Here is a 13660-nt window from a genome sequence, read left to right on the forward strand (position 1 = left end):
TGATGTGACTCTGTCACCTTGGGCAAGCGGACAGCAGGTTCCTCTTCAGCTGATATACTTTGTGCACAAACAAAAACTTTCCTTGCTATCTGAACCCCACTTTTAAGGCTGCTCCAACCCCGCCTCCCAGAGAAGCAGACACACCCAGGGAAAAAGTTGCTCTCAACTGTTTTATTGCTAAGCTGTCATACAAGCCGTATAAAAATACTTTACATATAGCAAAAATAAACTACATGAAACTGAAGATTAAAATCATTTTGCATAGGAATGCGATATATTCCGACCCAAGACAGTCGGGATTTTCCCAAACCCTGGTCTTCAGGCATCACTGGGGCAACTTTAGGAGCTGGAGGATTGTGAGACTCCCTGTGAGGGCTGAGAGGTGATGGGGAACAAGGGTCCTCTGACGTCTGGGATGCTCCCACAGAAGGCTCTGGCCAACCAGAACACTGGGGCTCCTAGTCACACAGCAACAGCACCATCTGCACCCAGCCCATCTAAAGGCTGAAAGGGCAGGGACATTTATTCCCATCTGTCTCAGGGGCTGCATAGAGACAGCAGTAACCCTTTGACTCCTAGGCCCCCTCTGTGATCTCAGAGGGGCCTGCTCAGGGAAGCACTGCTCTTGCCCATCACTAGAGTTAGCTGTAAACAAACTGGGTTAAGGCAGGGATGGTGGCTGTATGTCAAGGCACGGGTAAATTGGTCATAGGTGAAGGTGATGTTGCCTCATTTTAGCAGCTGGCTGGATTGCAGGAAACTCTTTCACTCTGCAGCTGGCTGGTTTGGGTCCATGAAGCTTGATGCCCAAGGTTGGGAGATGCCAGTGGTGGGGATGTGTCAGTTTTCTCAGGGTTGTCCTTCCAGCAAAGAGTTCAGGAATGCTCATCCCAGCTTGGCCACCCACAGTCTGTCAATGCTGAGCACTGTGGTGCAAAAACAGACCAGCCCGGCCTCCCTTTGGCTCTGAGTGACAATCAAAACACATTGCTCCGACCTCTCTGTGTGACAGTGCTGAGGGTGGCTGGTGGTGATGGATGACAGATGACCAGACTACTGGATGTGAACCAGCTATCCCAGGTCTTGGGAGGAACCAGCTCCCTCTGCCCATGGCTCCAGTGTGCTGGACACAAGGTGGCTGTCCTTTGGATGCTGCCCACAGGGCCACCTGTGAGGACTTCGCGTGGTTGCTTCTGTCACTATCAAGCTGTAGGATCTTGTCAGTCCATGAAAAGACAGGGTTCTGTGGCTTTAAATCAAAACTACCAACTAAACCCTTCCTGTGCAATTCTAAGGGAAAACCCAGGCTTGAGGCTGGAGGAGTGTGTATCTTTCTCGAGCAAGAAAAAGGTGCTCTTTCCTCCCAGTCCCCCTTCCTCCTGTCCTGAGGTCCTGACAGTGACCAAAGGTGCATCTTTGGATTTGTTTTTCTAGAATGAAAAAAAAAATTCAAAAGCACACCATTTCTCTTACAGAAAATCAAGATATATATGTTTAAAAAAAACCTTAAAAAGACATCTGACCATTTATAAATATGTTCTAACTCCAACAGGAATGAGATATTTTGAGGGCAGATAAAAAGCATCAAAATCCAGGTAAGAAAATAAAATTTAATATCATACTGATCTGGGTGGATATATGTATTCCCAGCAGCTGTCTTTGTACAATCAGGAAGATGTGCAGACTTTGAAGAGTTAAGTACCACATTCAGCAAGACGGAACTGTCAGAGTGTCACACCAACATCACCATGGATTTAACAAAGTCACATTTCTGCTCCAATCCTTCTGACCCACATGCAACACCACCACCTTCACCAATCGGGCATCTTTTTCTCATTGACTTAGATCAGACTGCATCTTCCCATTCTAAAAACGGTTTAGAAGCAATTGCTCCCGGCGACGTTTCCTCCTAGCTCTGTGACTGACCAAAATTCCTTGATAACTATCTGCTACTCATACACTTTCTCTGGCCTGTCTGGAAAAAATGCCATTCTCTCCTTGGCCTCCTGGTCTACTTGTTTATGAGACGGTTTCTTAGACTATCCAGATAAGGTGGTCTAAAGGAAAGGGCATGTGCGAGCGCACGCGTGTGCGCACATACACACACACACACACACACATATGAAGGTACAGGAGTCTGAACTATGGGAAACCCTCTTGCACACATACATACATACACACACACACACACACACACACACACACACACACACACACACACGAAGGTACAGGAGTCTGAACTATGGGAAACCCTCTTGCACACACACACACACACACACACACGAAGGTCTGAACTACGGGAAACCCTTTTGCTGACATGGTTAGAAGATGAATGGGAAATGAGTTAGCCCTTTTTCACCCTGCAGACAATGCAACTGAACTACTCACTACAATTGCAGGAAGGCACTTGGGTAAAACATTGAGATAATCTGAGGAAGGGCCTGATTCCTCATGTGCAAAAAGTGGCTCCCAGCCAGGGCAAGTGAGAACTGATCTCTCACCAACCCGTCACCCTTCCCCAGAGAAGTCGGTATTGCTCCAGTAAAGGGCCAGCAGGGAAGCTTGCTTTGTTTAATAAGAAGTACTCAGAATCAGAGACTTAGTGCTTAACGTCTTGTGGACATTCTGGGTTCAAAAGAGAATTCTGCTCAGCTCTATGCTTGGGGTGGGTGGGGGGAAGCCTGGTACTGCTGCTAGGGGAAAGAAATACTAGATATTAGCCAAGAAGTCACACTTGTCATGCTCAAGCTGAACCCTGGGCATGGGGGCTCCGTCTGGAGAGCTAGTCATAGCTGGCCCAGCTCCCAAGAAGGTTTACCTTGGGATGGCCTTGACAAAGTCAGAATGTAAGAAACATGGTGGGTAGTTAGCCACTGTGGCTTGCTACTTGGGTCTCTGCCTAGCAGAGCTGAGAAAGTCACTTAACATGCCCGCCCAACGTGTACAGGCCACCTGTGGTGAAGGCAAGCAGCGAAAGCTATCTTGTTCATGGCAAGAAGAGCTCTGCGGGAAGGAAAAACAAACTGCCCAGGGGAGGAGGACTGGAGGACCCCGTGAGAGCGAGTGTGGAGAATTCCACAGGACACACGACCCGGCCAAGCAGGGCTTGATCACACTAAGGCACACGCTGGGGCAGATCTGCCCGAGTGACACGCGCAACGCTTTGGATCCGACAGCAACTTCAAATGCATCCAGGTAAAAACCACAGGGCGATGCCGGCGCTTTCCTGCTTTGGGTTTAGGGTGGGGGGATATTTCAGTCCCTTTGTTCTGTTTGGTGGCAGTCGTGACAAACACCTGCAGTTTTGATTGGGTTAGGTGGCTTTAGCTCTGTAACAGTCAATGCAAAGACCCAGAAGGTTCTCCCAGCTCCTGGGTGGAGGAGGCTCTGTCTGGGAGGAGGGTGGAGAGGAGCCTTTGGAAGCATTGTTCTCAACAGGCAGCCCGGGCTGGATCCCACCAGAGGTCTGGTGCAGGCAGCAGGGTTAGGGAGTAGCTGGCTGAGAGGGCCCAGCCTGCAGACACCTTAGTTGGCTCTTTGAAGCAGAGGAAAACAAAGCAAAGCCCCCAGAAGCTGGCAGACATGTACATGTGTTATAACTTAACGCCGAGAAGTTGGAACAGGTGGTCCTGTCAAGGCAAGGCGGTTCGTCTTTGGAAAGAAAATTCAAAATAAAGCTCTGCTATGCCCGGCTGGGGCAGAGATGATGGTCTGGTTTTGGCTCCTATAGAGATCTGGGGTTCTCAAGCCCAAAAGTTGGACTCCTGGGCATGTTCTTTTGGTTGCTCTGTCTAAACACCCTTCAGGAGAGATAGGAGCCATGTCTGTGGGCTGGGGCTGAAGTTCCCAGTTCTCTCCCCCAGCCCAGCCTCCGGGTCTCAGGCAAGCTCAGCTTCCTAGTGAATTGAGAATGGGGCTTTGGTCAGCAGGCAGTTGCTTTTTCTGGTGGAAATCCAGTCACCGTGGACATCAGCTGAGATGAGCTTTGAGAGGCGGCAGACGCCAACACCAGCAGCCTGCGCTGTGCCCACATACAGTGTTCCAGTCAGAGAAGGCAGGGAGAGACAGAGGGATCCAAGGTGGAAGGTTTCTTGAGATAATGGCTGTTTCTAGGTCTGATTTCGTGGGGGAGGTCTTGAAAACTCCTTCCTGATGATTTCATTAACTAAAAAGGGAGAGAGAATTTAGAAAGGCACGTGAGATGTCACCCAAACCAGGCATCCTGTTAAACATCACTTTCTGTGTGTTTCCTTGTGGCGATCCATTTTAACATAAAACGCCTTCCTATGTCACTGCCCCTGCCCAAGTCCCCCCAGCTGACTGCTCACGTGGTAATGTGCCCCACCAGTGCTCGAGGATTATATTTCAAGGTTCCAGGGGTGGAGGGGGTCCTCAGAGGGGCTGGGGAGCCAGTCACCTTCCCTGTAAGTGTGTGGTTCCAACAGGAACTGTAGGCACGACACCAGCCCCTGGCATGGGGAAGCTATCTGGCCTGTGAGGTGTGAGTTACTGGGATGGGGTGGGAGACCCTAACACGGAGGATCTGGCCACAGGCTTCCCTTAGCATCCTGGAGATCGGCTGCTGTCATCACCAGCACACACGGGAGGCTGCAGAGCCAGTCCCAAAGCCAGTGTACATCCTCGGTGGCATTTTGTCTGCCGATCCCAGGGTGCACGGGAGATTTCTCCGCACAGCCTCCTTAGTTTCCCATCGGAGCTATTTTCTGAGTGTTAGTGTTAGAGATGGGAACGGCGTAGAGAGCAGAGAAGCTATGGAGACCTTCCTCATTCCAGACTCTCTGCAGTCTGAGGTGCTTTCTCCTGGGAGGTCCCTGCCTGGATGAGTCTGTGACCCCTCGTCAACAGGGATAGGGGTAGGTACGGCTTTAAAGAACGGGCTAATCCAGGTTGGCTCTGAGCCAAACCAGCCATGTGACTTGACTGGCCTGTGACTCAGGCTCCCTATCTCTAGAGTGGGAATCACAGCAGCATGTTCCCTTTAGGATCATTCTTTTTTCTCTTTTACATTCAACGTGTGTGTTGGGGGTGAGGTAAAGATGTGTCATGGCGGGGTTGGGGATTTAGCTCAGTGGTAGAGCGCTTGCCTAGCAAGTGCAAGGCCCTGGGTTCGGCCCTCAGCTCTGAAAGAAAAAAGAAAAAAAAGATGTGTCATGGCATGTAAGTGGAGGTCAGAGGATGACCTGTAGAAGTCTGTCCTCTCCTTCTACAATGTGGGTCTCAAAGACAATTCAGGTCATCGAGCTTGGCACCAAGTACCTTTAGCCACTGAGCCATCTCATGGCTGTTTTATTAAAAAAATATGTTTGAGATGGAGTCTTGACATGTAGTCTAGGCTCTTATGATATAGACCAGGCTGGCCCTGAACTGATAGGCAATCCTCCTGCCTCTGTCTCCAGAGTGCTGGGATCACAGCACACACCACTGTAAGTGGACTTCTAAAAGCTGCTGTGAGGATGCCAACCATGGGGATGGATAACGGCACGGTGCATGGTATTCGACAGCTGTTAGCGGCCATGGTCAGGAGCACGCTGGTGTACCCTCTGTGCTTTGCATGAGAAGGGTGGCCCCAGTTCAGTGTTCCTCAGGTATGTGTTGGAGTCAGAGTCGGGGTCAGAATACCACTTCTGATATGAGTTGATTGTGAGTCTGGCTTTACTGATATAATCATTCTGTGCCTCAGTTTCTCAACCTATGAACTGGGTCCAAAAATATTAACTGTTTCCTAGTGCTGTGAGCATGGAGACGTCATCAGGTCAGAGACTAGAGTGCCCAGGACAGAACATGTGTGGGCTTGCAGAACAGAGGACTAGACGTCAGGTAAGCTCAAGAATGAGCCCGGGAGCCCCACAGTCACAAACACTTCCAAGATGGTAAATAGCTCTGTAAATGGAGCCTCGGGGGCTGGACTCATCCGATCAGCTGACTGGGACCACGTGTGCAGGTACTGTAGTACAGTGTTCCAGGTACTAGCTCACTCTCTGGGGCCTGAAAAGGGGGAACTGAAGGAAGGATGCCAACCAGGGCCTGGCTGATGCAGCACTGCCAGGGCCCAGTAATCTGCCAGCACTCTGGGCATGGGATGGAAGCCAAATGCAGAGGGGCAGGGCCTGGCAGCTTCTGTGAAGTTTTTCAAAGTCAGGATCCTAGGGGCCTTCCTTGTCTGCTCAGCCTCTAGAGTAAGAGTGGTCAACCCCTCTTGGAAACTTCCCACAGCCAGGTTTGCTATAAATAGCTGATAGATATTGCTCTGGGCACACCACAGGCCCTCACCCAGGGTCAGCTCCCTCTGAGGAGTACAGGCTGGGAAGGCTAGATGACCTCTCTTGGGGGCAGTGTTTCCTACTAACTCCAAACCACCTTCCAACCGCATGTAGAATACCCAGCCAGCTATTCCCATTTCAGACCTTTGCACTGGGGTTGGTGGGGGAGGCTGCTATCAGGTTGAACCGTGTCCAGCAACCTCCGTGCTCGTTGCTTTTCTCTCTGAAAACCCACTTGTACCCCTGACTGCAGGGGAGAAAGTTCTAGAACATATACCAACCAGGTGATGGCTATTTCACTGTTCTGTGTCAGGATAAAAACTTGGGCTCCAGGTTCTGAGGGACTCTGCTCAACCTCTCCAGCCAGGTGCCCCCTTGAAGGTCACTAGGGTTGGGGACAGCCTGCCCTTTGAATGGAGTCCATGCCTCCTATGATGATCTGCCCTTTATCTTTCGCCATTAGTAAGGAGAAGAGTCCAACTCAGTCCCATCACTACCTTCTTCCTCTCTCTTCTGTCCATCTTTCTCACTCTCTTTCATCATGATTAAATTCTCCTGTACCCAAAACTCCTGCTCTGGGCCAATCCCCCACCTGCTTTCCCAGGTCCCCCATGAGGACTCTGCCATCTGTCCCTGTGTGACCTCACTTCCCACCACTCTTTGCGCATGCATGGCCCTGACTTCCACCTTCCAATGCATGCCACCAGCAAACCTCTGGTCCTCTCCGTCCCCCACCAGGCCGATGCCATCCCTGCCTCTTCTAAGGTTTGTGTCTTCTGCCTATGCCAGCCACAGGCTCCTTACAGCTGGATTGCTGGCTCTCCTATACTGTCCCTTTCTGGCAACGTGATACTGCTGTGTGTGCTCACATGCCGGGCTGTATTCTGTGCCCCAGACATAGGAAGTACCCAGTAATGACATGGGGACACAGATCTTAAAAAGGGAGAGACACTTCAGGTTCCATGTCAGAGCTGGGTATGGCTCCCTAGGGTGACTCAGATATCTGAGTCTCCCCCCCCCCTTTATTCATTCCATAATTCCTCCAAATCTCTCCCCTCTGTCAGCTTCTCTCCCCACCTTGGTCCATGAGTCTCCACATAGCTTCACCCACTTCCAAATCTAACTTCCTGTCTGTCTTTGTTCCAACAGTACCTATTCCTACCCTCACACACACCCCAGAAGTCATTGTGGAATCCACTAGTCTCACAGATTGTGCCATGTAGGACCGTATGCACAGCTGGTGTTTTGGGTGGCTATTACTAGCCTAGAAATTTTATCTACAAAAGAATGAAACACGTAGATTTTCTGAGGATGGTGGGACTATTTAATTCCCACTTCAGCCCTAGCAACTTGGTTACGCTGTTGATAGATGTTGTAAAGACTGGAGGTCTCTGGCCACAGCAGGCAGCAGGGTTTAGGTTTAGATTTGAATCTGGCCTAGAATCAACTCAATCTGCAGCCTCCATGCTGGCCAAGAAATTGTTCTGTGAGGTTCAGTATTCACCCCTTTTTTGTTTGTGGAGACCCAGAATCCTCGCTGTATTTTGTACAGGAAAAGGTCAGATAGTTCCTGAGTTATAGGGGGCAGGTTTGAAGCAGGTGGTCCACCAAAGCACCACATTCTAAGAACAGGACAGGGGTGAGGGTAGCCCACCACAGTGCTGCTAACCCCATTAGGGGCAGGACTGAGGATGAATGTGTCTCTAGCTTCAATGTGACCCCTAAGGCTGCCACCAGGAAACAGAAGATGGACAGATTTTAAATGTATCAAAATTATAGCATCTTTCATTATCAGAGACAATCATTCATAAACAAGAGGTACTACAGCTCTAAGAATATGAATCAATAAAAATGACTGTGACAGACAATATTAAAAGGGCCAGGCCAGGGACCAACAGACCCTCTTGGTGAAGGACTAGGTACTACTTTCAGATTTGTGGGTGCTGAGGCCTCTCTCAACTATTAAGACAGCTATAGGCAAATCAGCATCAATGTGTCTCAATAAAACTTTATTGACAGAACAGGATAGGGGCCAGATAAAGCCTCACCACCATAGTTTGCCAATGGCAGAGAGGTAAAAGAGGGCATTTTCTTTGCCTGCTTTGGGGTTCATCAATCTGGGGAAGCCAGAGCCTCAACTAGTATTACTTAAGAATTGGTCTGGGTTGGTTTAGTGGTAATGTTCTAGTGGCTAAAACCGACTTGTCCTGAGGGTTCTTCCTGCAGCCCCCAGCCCCCAGCTGCTGACTCCGGAATGGCAACTCCAGGAAGGAGCAGAGAGGCCTCACTGTTTCTCTCCAAAGCTCAGCTGTTTTCTACTATGAGGCCAAACTGTAGCCAGAGGCCCCTCCTACAGCCAGGACAGGCCTGGAATGCCCCCTACCCCCACCTCGGCTCCTCTACTGTGCCCAGGTCAGGAGGACATCACATCTGCTGGCGTAGGAGAAGCTCCTTGGGGAGAGTTCTCTAGAGCCAAGGCCCAGCTCTGGGTCTGAAGGACTGGGTCTTCCCTGTCACTCACAACTCAGATGTTACCTGAGGGTGTAGTTATGGGGCTTACTTTCTGGAGAAATGTCCTTGCATCTTTTCTCAGCCCCCTTCCTGGGTTCTAGACACCTAAGATCACTAGATAGCCAGGCCATCCATACAGGCTTAGTGGAAAGGACAAAATCCCACTAGAGGTCAAGGGCCAGTCAGTGCTGAGGTTAGAGGCTGACAGCTGGAGCATCTGCCAGATTCCCAGGCCCAAGCAGCAGCATGCACCCTGGGCCTTGTAAGGGACTTTGCTCTCCACAGAAAACATCTCCGGTTTTTATCAGCCTGATTCCTGGGCCGTGGCAGATGCTCAGCAGTGGGTGGTCAGCACAGTGAATGCCCTTGACCACAGCAAAGTTTGAATCCCTGTTGTTGGCTGGGATGAGTGCCTGGCCTTCCCAAGAAGGATGAAGTGCAGTGTTGGGATGTCCTGAGCTGCCAGCTCATCCGCACACACGGCAGGCATGGCTTTTACTCACTGTTTTTTACTGGGATTTTTAGTGTGACTCTGCCAAGGGCATCTGGACCTTGCCTGAGAGGTAAGGGGGCTGCTTTCACTGATGAAAAGAACTGGGAAGCCAGCCATGGCCCAGTACCCCAAAAATGCCAACTTAATCACTGCCCCAAAGAGCTCAGTGGGCCAGCTGCCAAGTCAGGCTGACCACATGGCGAGGGTATGGGAAAGGTGTCACTACCTCCTTAACCCATGGGGACTATATTGTCAAAGAGCCTCCCAAGCTTGCCCCATCCAGTCTGATTGGGCCACCCAACCCTTCTATGAAGCCCCAGAGGCCAAAGCCAGTTAAGTTGGATACAGAGGGGGAAGCCAAGCGAGGGCGTTTGTGTACCATAGAAAGCCACACACACTGCCCTGGTCCTGGGTCTCCTGATTGGCTTCCTAGGGCTTCTTCTTAATACAGAACCCCCACTCCTGTAGGGTGCAGGGTCCCCCAGGACAGCATGCAAACCCCTGCATCCACCCCACCTCACAGACTGAGAATCTTGGGGCTGTCCGGCCCTTGAGAGCAGGGTCCACAAGGACAGTTGGCCAACGAGCCGAGGGCCTGGGGTTGGCGCGTTCTCTCTGACTTAGCCGTGAACTCGAGGTAAGCAAACGCCCCTGGCGACCCCAGGGAGAAGGAGAAGAGTCCATTACCTTTCGCTTTGATTTCTCGGGTCAAAGACCAGTCACTCGGTCTCATAATATGTTTTGTATCCAGCTAAGGGGTGTGTCTATCAGCTCTGAAAAAGACGTGCAAAACCATTTTTGAGAAGAAAAGGAAAAGTTACCTTTGAACTCTATCACACTTCGAATTGGTTTCGACTACACAACCCAGGACAGAACTTCACCCTTGGACTAGAGTTTCAGGCTGATTCTGTATTAATTTCCTGGCCTGAAGGAAACCAACCTCTGGGGTCAGTACCACTGAGACGGGGAACTTTATGTAAAGACGGGGTAGTCTCTGAGGCCAAATCATCAGTAAGATGAGGGGCTGTACATGTCTCTAAGCACCCCCCAAGGCCTCTCACCAGTGTCTGTGGCTGTCACTGAGATATAAAGCTGGCTTCCCTAGACTAAAGAAAAGGAATCTTGGGAGGGACCCACCCGCTGTGACGTAGCACCTCAGAGGTCATGTGCTTTCCTAAAAAGTTCCCCCACAGTTAACTCTCTTCAGAGCTTCTTGCCCCTCGGGGCAATGAAGACACCAGAAGGAAATGAGACACCCCACCCCCCGTTTTTTAAAATCCATCTAGTGTCTTTTCCACTCGGTGAGTGTGAGCTGCTTGCCGCTCAATCTTTCAGAGGCCTCGCCTTCCCTGCCCCCTTGGGGGGTACATGTAGGTCTGAGCGTCCTTTGATGCAAAGAACTGCACGTGTCTGAGGCTTGTGGTGTGGAGGTGGGGGGGGGGGGGCTGAACTTGAATCCACTCTCAAGGATGGTCGGGACTCCCTGGGGCCTCATCCGAGGGGAGGGGGTTCTTTTCAGCATGTATAAGCCAGGCCTGAACTTCCCACCGGGCTGGGGTCGGTCCCAGGCTGACCGGGGACTATCGGGCCCATGTTGTCCATCTTCTCTCATAGTGATAGCAAGAAATGCGGGGACCCTGTCTTCCCTAGTCTCTAGAGACAGAGGGCTGCTCTCCAGGGTTCCAGGAGCATGAGGCCCCCAGGCAGCCCTGGCTGGCCTTCTGTGTCCTCCAAAATCCAGAGCAGCTGTTATCAGGCCATTCCTTCTGGTGTTAAAACATAACACCCCCAACAATGGCCACATTAGGGGTTTACCTCAGGCCAGCACCCCTGAACTGCATAGTTAGGGTGTCCACTCTAATGCTCAAATTTTACATGGTTCAAACTAGTTTCTGGACCCTCTGTCTTCATGGACCCAAAAGCTGGTACTTCTCCCAATCCCTGATTCCCCTCACTCCCAGTGTACTGTTTCTGTTTCCATTTTTTTTCTTTTGAGTCAGTGTCATATGTATCCTAGGCTGGCTTCCAGTATGTAGGATGGCCTTGAACTTCTGATCGGCCTACGATGAGATTACAGGCATGTTCCAACATGTCTGGTATATGTGGTGCCAAACCCAGGGTTTCCTAAGCAAGCACACTACCCACTGAGCTACATGGCCAGCGTTGTTCCCACTGTGGGAAATACAGATGGCTGCCCCCGGCATCTGCTGACACCTTCTCACAGTTTATGTTCCCTCTCTACACAAATGGTTCTGGGTCTGTCCTGGAACAGGGATGAACTGCCCTTATGTGGCCTCAGCCTCCAGCTTAGGTCCCTGCCAGTCAGCACAGTGACTCCCCCCCACCCCCCCCACCCCCCCACCCCCGCCACTGGCTGCTCCTGGAAAAACAGCTCAGAAATGCCACATGGCTAAGGGTTTCAGTGTGTCCCCATAACACCAAGCTAAGTGACCCTGGGGGAGAGTAGTGTCACACACATGGGTTCAGGCCAGAGCACTGAACCGCTTAGTGCCGTGGCCAGAGGTCCTGCCTGCCCTGGCTTCATGGACTCAAAAGCTGATACCAAAGAAGGGGAGTCAGGACCTCAAAAAGACAGTGCCCCTCACTGTGTGAGTGGAGTGCCGCACCTCTTCCTGTCAGTGATGAGGTTTCTCAGCTGCTCTTGGTGAAAGCCAGAGGCGTGAAGCCAGAGGGAGGGAGGGCTTCTCTCAGTCTGAGGTCTACAGCTCAGCTTGGGTCCTTGACTCCAACTCCTCATCCCTCTGTGCTGGTGAAGTAGGCAGGCCCCAACTGCAGCCTCTCACCTGGCTCTAAGTTTGGTGGCATCCCAAGTTATCGATGGCGAGAAAGAAGGGCTTGTCCCTGCCATGACATGGCCCCAAGCGCTACAGCTCCCAACCAACCTTTCTCTGCGGTTGACATACCAGCTCTGGTTCCTAAGGAGCCTCTTTGGGGCTTGAACCAACCCTGCCTCTCAGAGGCTGGACACCCTTTCACCCCACATCCCTCTCCTGAACAGTCAGGAACCGGCCCCAGGGACTCCCATTTAGGGTTTCCCAAGTTTGAAAGGCCTTCAGGATGCACCGAGTAAGGATGCTGACTACCTCTGGAAGCTTCTGGAATGAAAGCACGGTGGCAGTCAAAGTCTCACATGGGCTCTCATATGAACACCCCTGTGTTGTGAGCTGTGCTTAGCAATCGGCATGTGCTTATCAGGCTACAAAGAGGGGGAGTCTAGAACTCTGACAGCTAGGACACCATTCTGTCTCCCTGCATGTCCCAACAGGAAGTAGGTGCTGTGGACCCCTGTGAGGGCTCTGGCCAGTTCCTGGAAATCTGGAGATGGGCATCAAGAAGCATTGTGTAAGAACTCCGTGCTGCTGAGGCACCCTCCACACAGGCCCCAGGGCCACTGGTCCAGGCTCACTGCCCTCTCCGGGGGACTCCTACAAGGCTACAGCTAGAAGCCTCAACAGGACACTAGACTTCTGCCGTGAGCACTGGGAGGGGAGTCAAGAACTGCTTTGCTTAAGCTACGCTGATTACCATGAACAAGCGAGGAGTCACCAGAGTCGCGGATCTGCCATCTAGCCAGCTTCCTGACACCTGGGACCACAGGCACACGTGGGTAGGAGCCCCAGCACGTGTTAGAAAGTGCTGTGTGTTTGTGAGTTGTGGAGCCAAAGGGAAGCAGAAGCAGGTCAAGGGGCCTGCTCAGTCTGATGGCTGTACTGTTCCAGTGAGCCAGTAAGGAGCCTGCTCCCAGGACGCCAGCACACCCTACGTTCAGATGTCTGCATGGGGACTTGAAGCCCAGGAAGAGATGCCAGAAAGCATAGTGCCTCTGTCAAGTCAGTCAAGGCCTGGGCTGAGTCCGCCCCTTGGCAGGGTTCTGTCGCCCAGCTCGGCAGGATGTCTCCCGAGCAACACCTCTCCTGTCAATCAAGTGACCACCCAGCTGCTTCAGCAGCAGGCATAATGGAAAGGCTGCTGAGCGGAGCAGCTTCCTCTCCCCGTCTGCATGCTCGCTGTGGCCCGCCCCAGACTCCTCTGGAAGGCAGGCTGTGGAGCAAGCCCTGCTCAATCACTTCCGTAACATCAGGGCTGATGCAAGATTCTGTGAGCTGGAGTTCAGGAAACAGCCATCCAAACCCACAGAGCAGCCGTGACCACAAATGAGATGAAGAAACAGCTAATTGTTTGGGAAACCATAAATGTCATCGGGGTTGAAAGGCTTTGCGACTTCTGAGATTGCGTGTGCCGGCAAGGTGGTGCTCACAAGTCAGCCCTCCCGCTGGAGTAGCAGGTGGGAACAGAGGCAGCAAGAAAGGCTTCCCCCACAGCCCTTGTCCTCACGTCACAGGTCACACAGTAC

General features: G+C 51.6%; 1 protein-coding gene across 2 annotated transcripts in view; it reads right to left on the reverse strand.

The window, feature by feature from the left end:
* Window positions 1-152: 152 nt before the first annotated feature.
* Nfatc2 (nuclear factor of activated T cells 2) overlaps window positions 153-13660 on the reverse strand; it is a 133299-nt gene continuing 119791 nt past the window's right edge. Inside the window, exons 10-11 of one of the 2 annotated variants that reach the window (XM_052723903.1) lie at window positions 9973-10058; window positions 153-4165 (exon numbers count right to left, since the gene is read on the reverse strand). In XM_052723903.1, the coding sequence (XP_052579863.1) occupies window positions 10015-10058 (44 nt within the window). In that variant the 3' untranslated portion in view covers window positions 153-4165; window positions 9973-10014. The remainder of the gene's footprint in view (window positions 4166-9972; window positions 10059-13660) is intronic. The other variant, XM_052723901.1, reaches the window with a different exon arrangement.

This window comes from Peromyscus californicus, unplaced genomic scaffold (assembly GCF_007827085.1).
Source record: "Peromyscus californicus insignis strain IS unplaced genomic scaffold, ASM782708v3 Scaffold_7__1_contigs__length_154581171, whole genome shotgun sequence".
NCBI classification, from domain to species: Eukaryota; Metazoa; Chordata; class Mammalia; order Rodentia; family Cricetidae; genus Peromyscus; species Peromyscus californicus.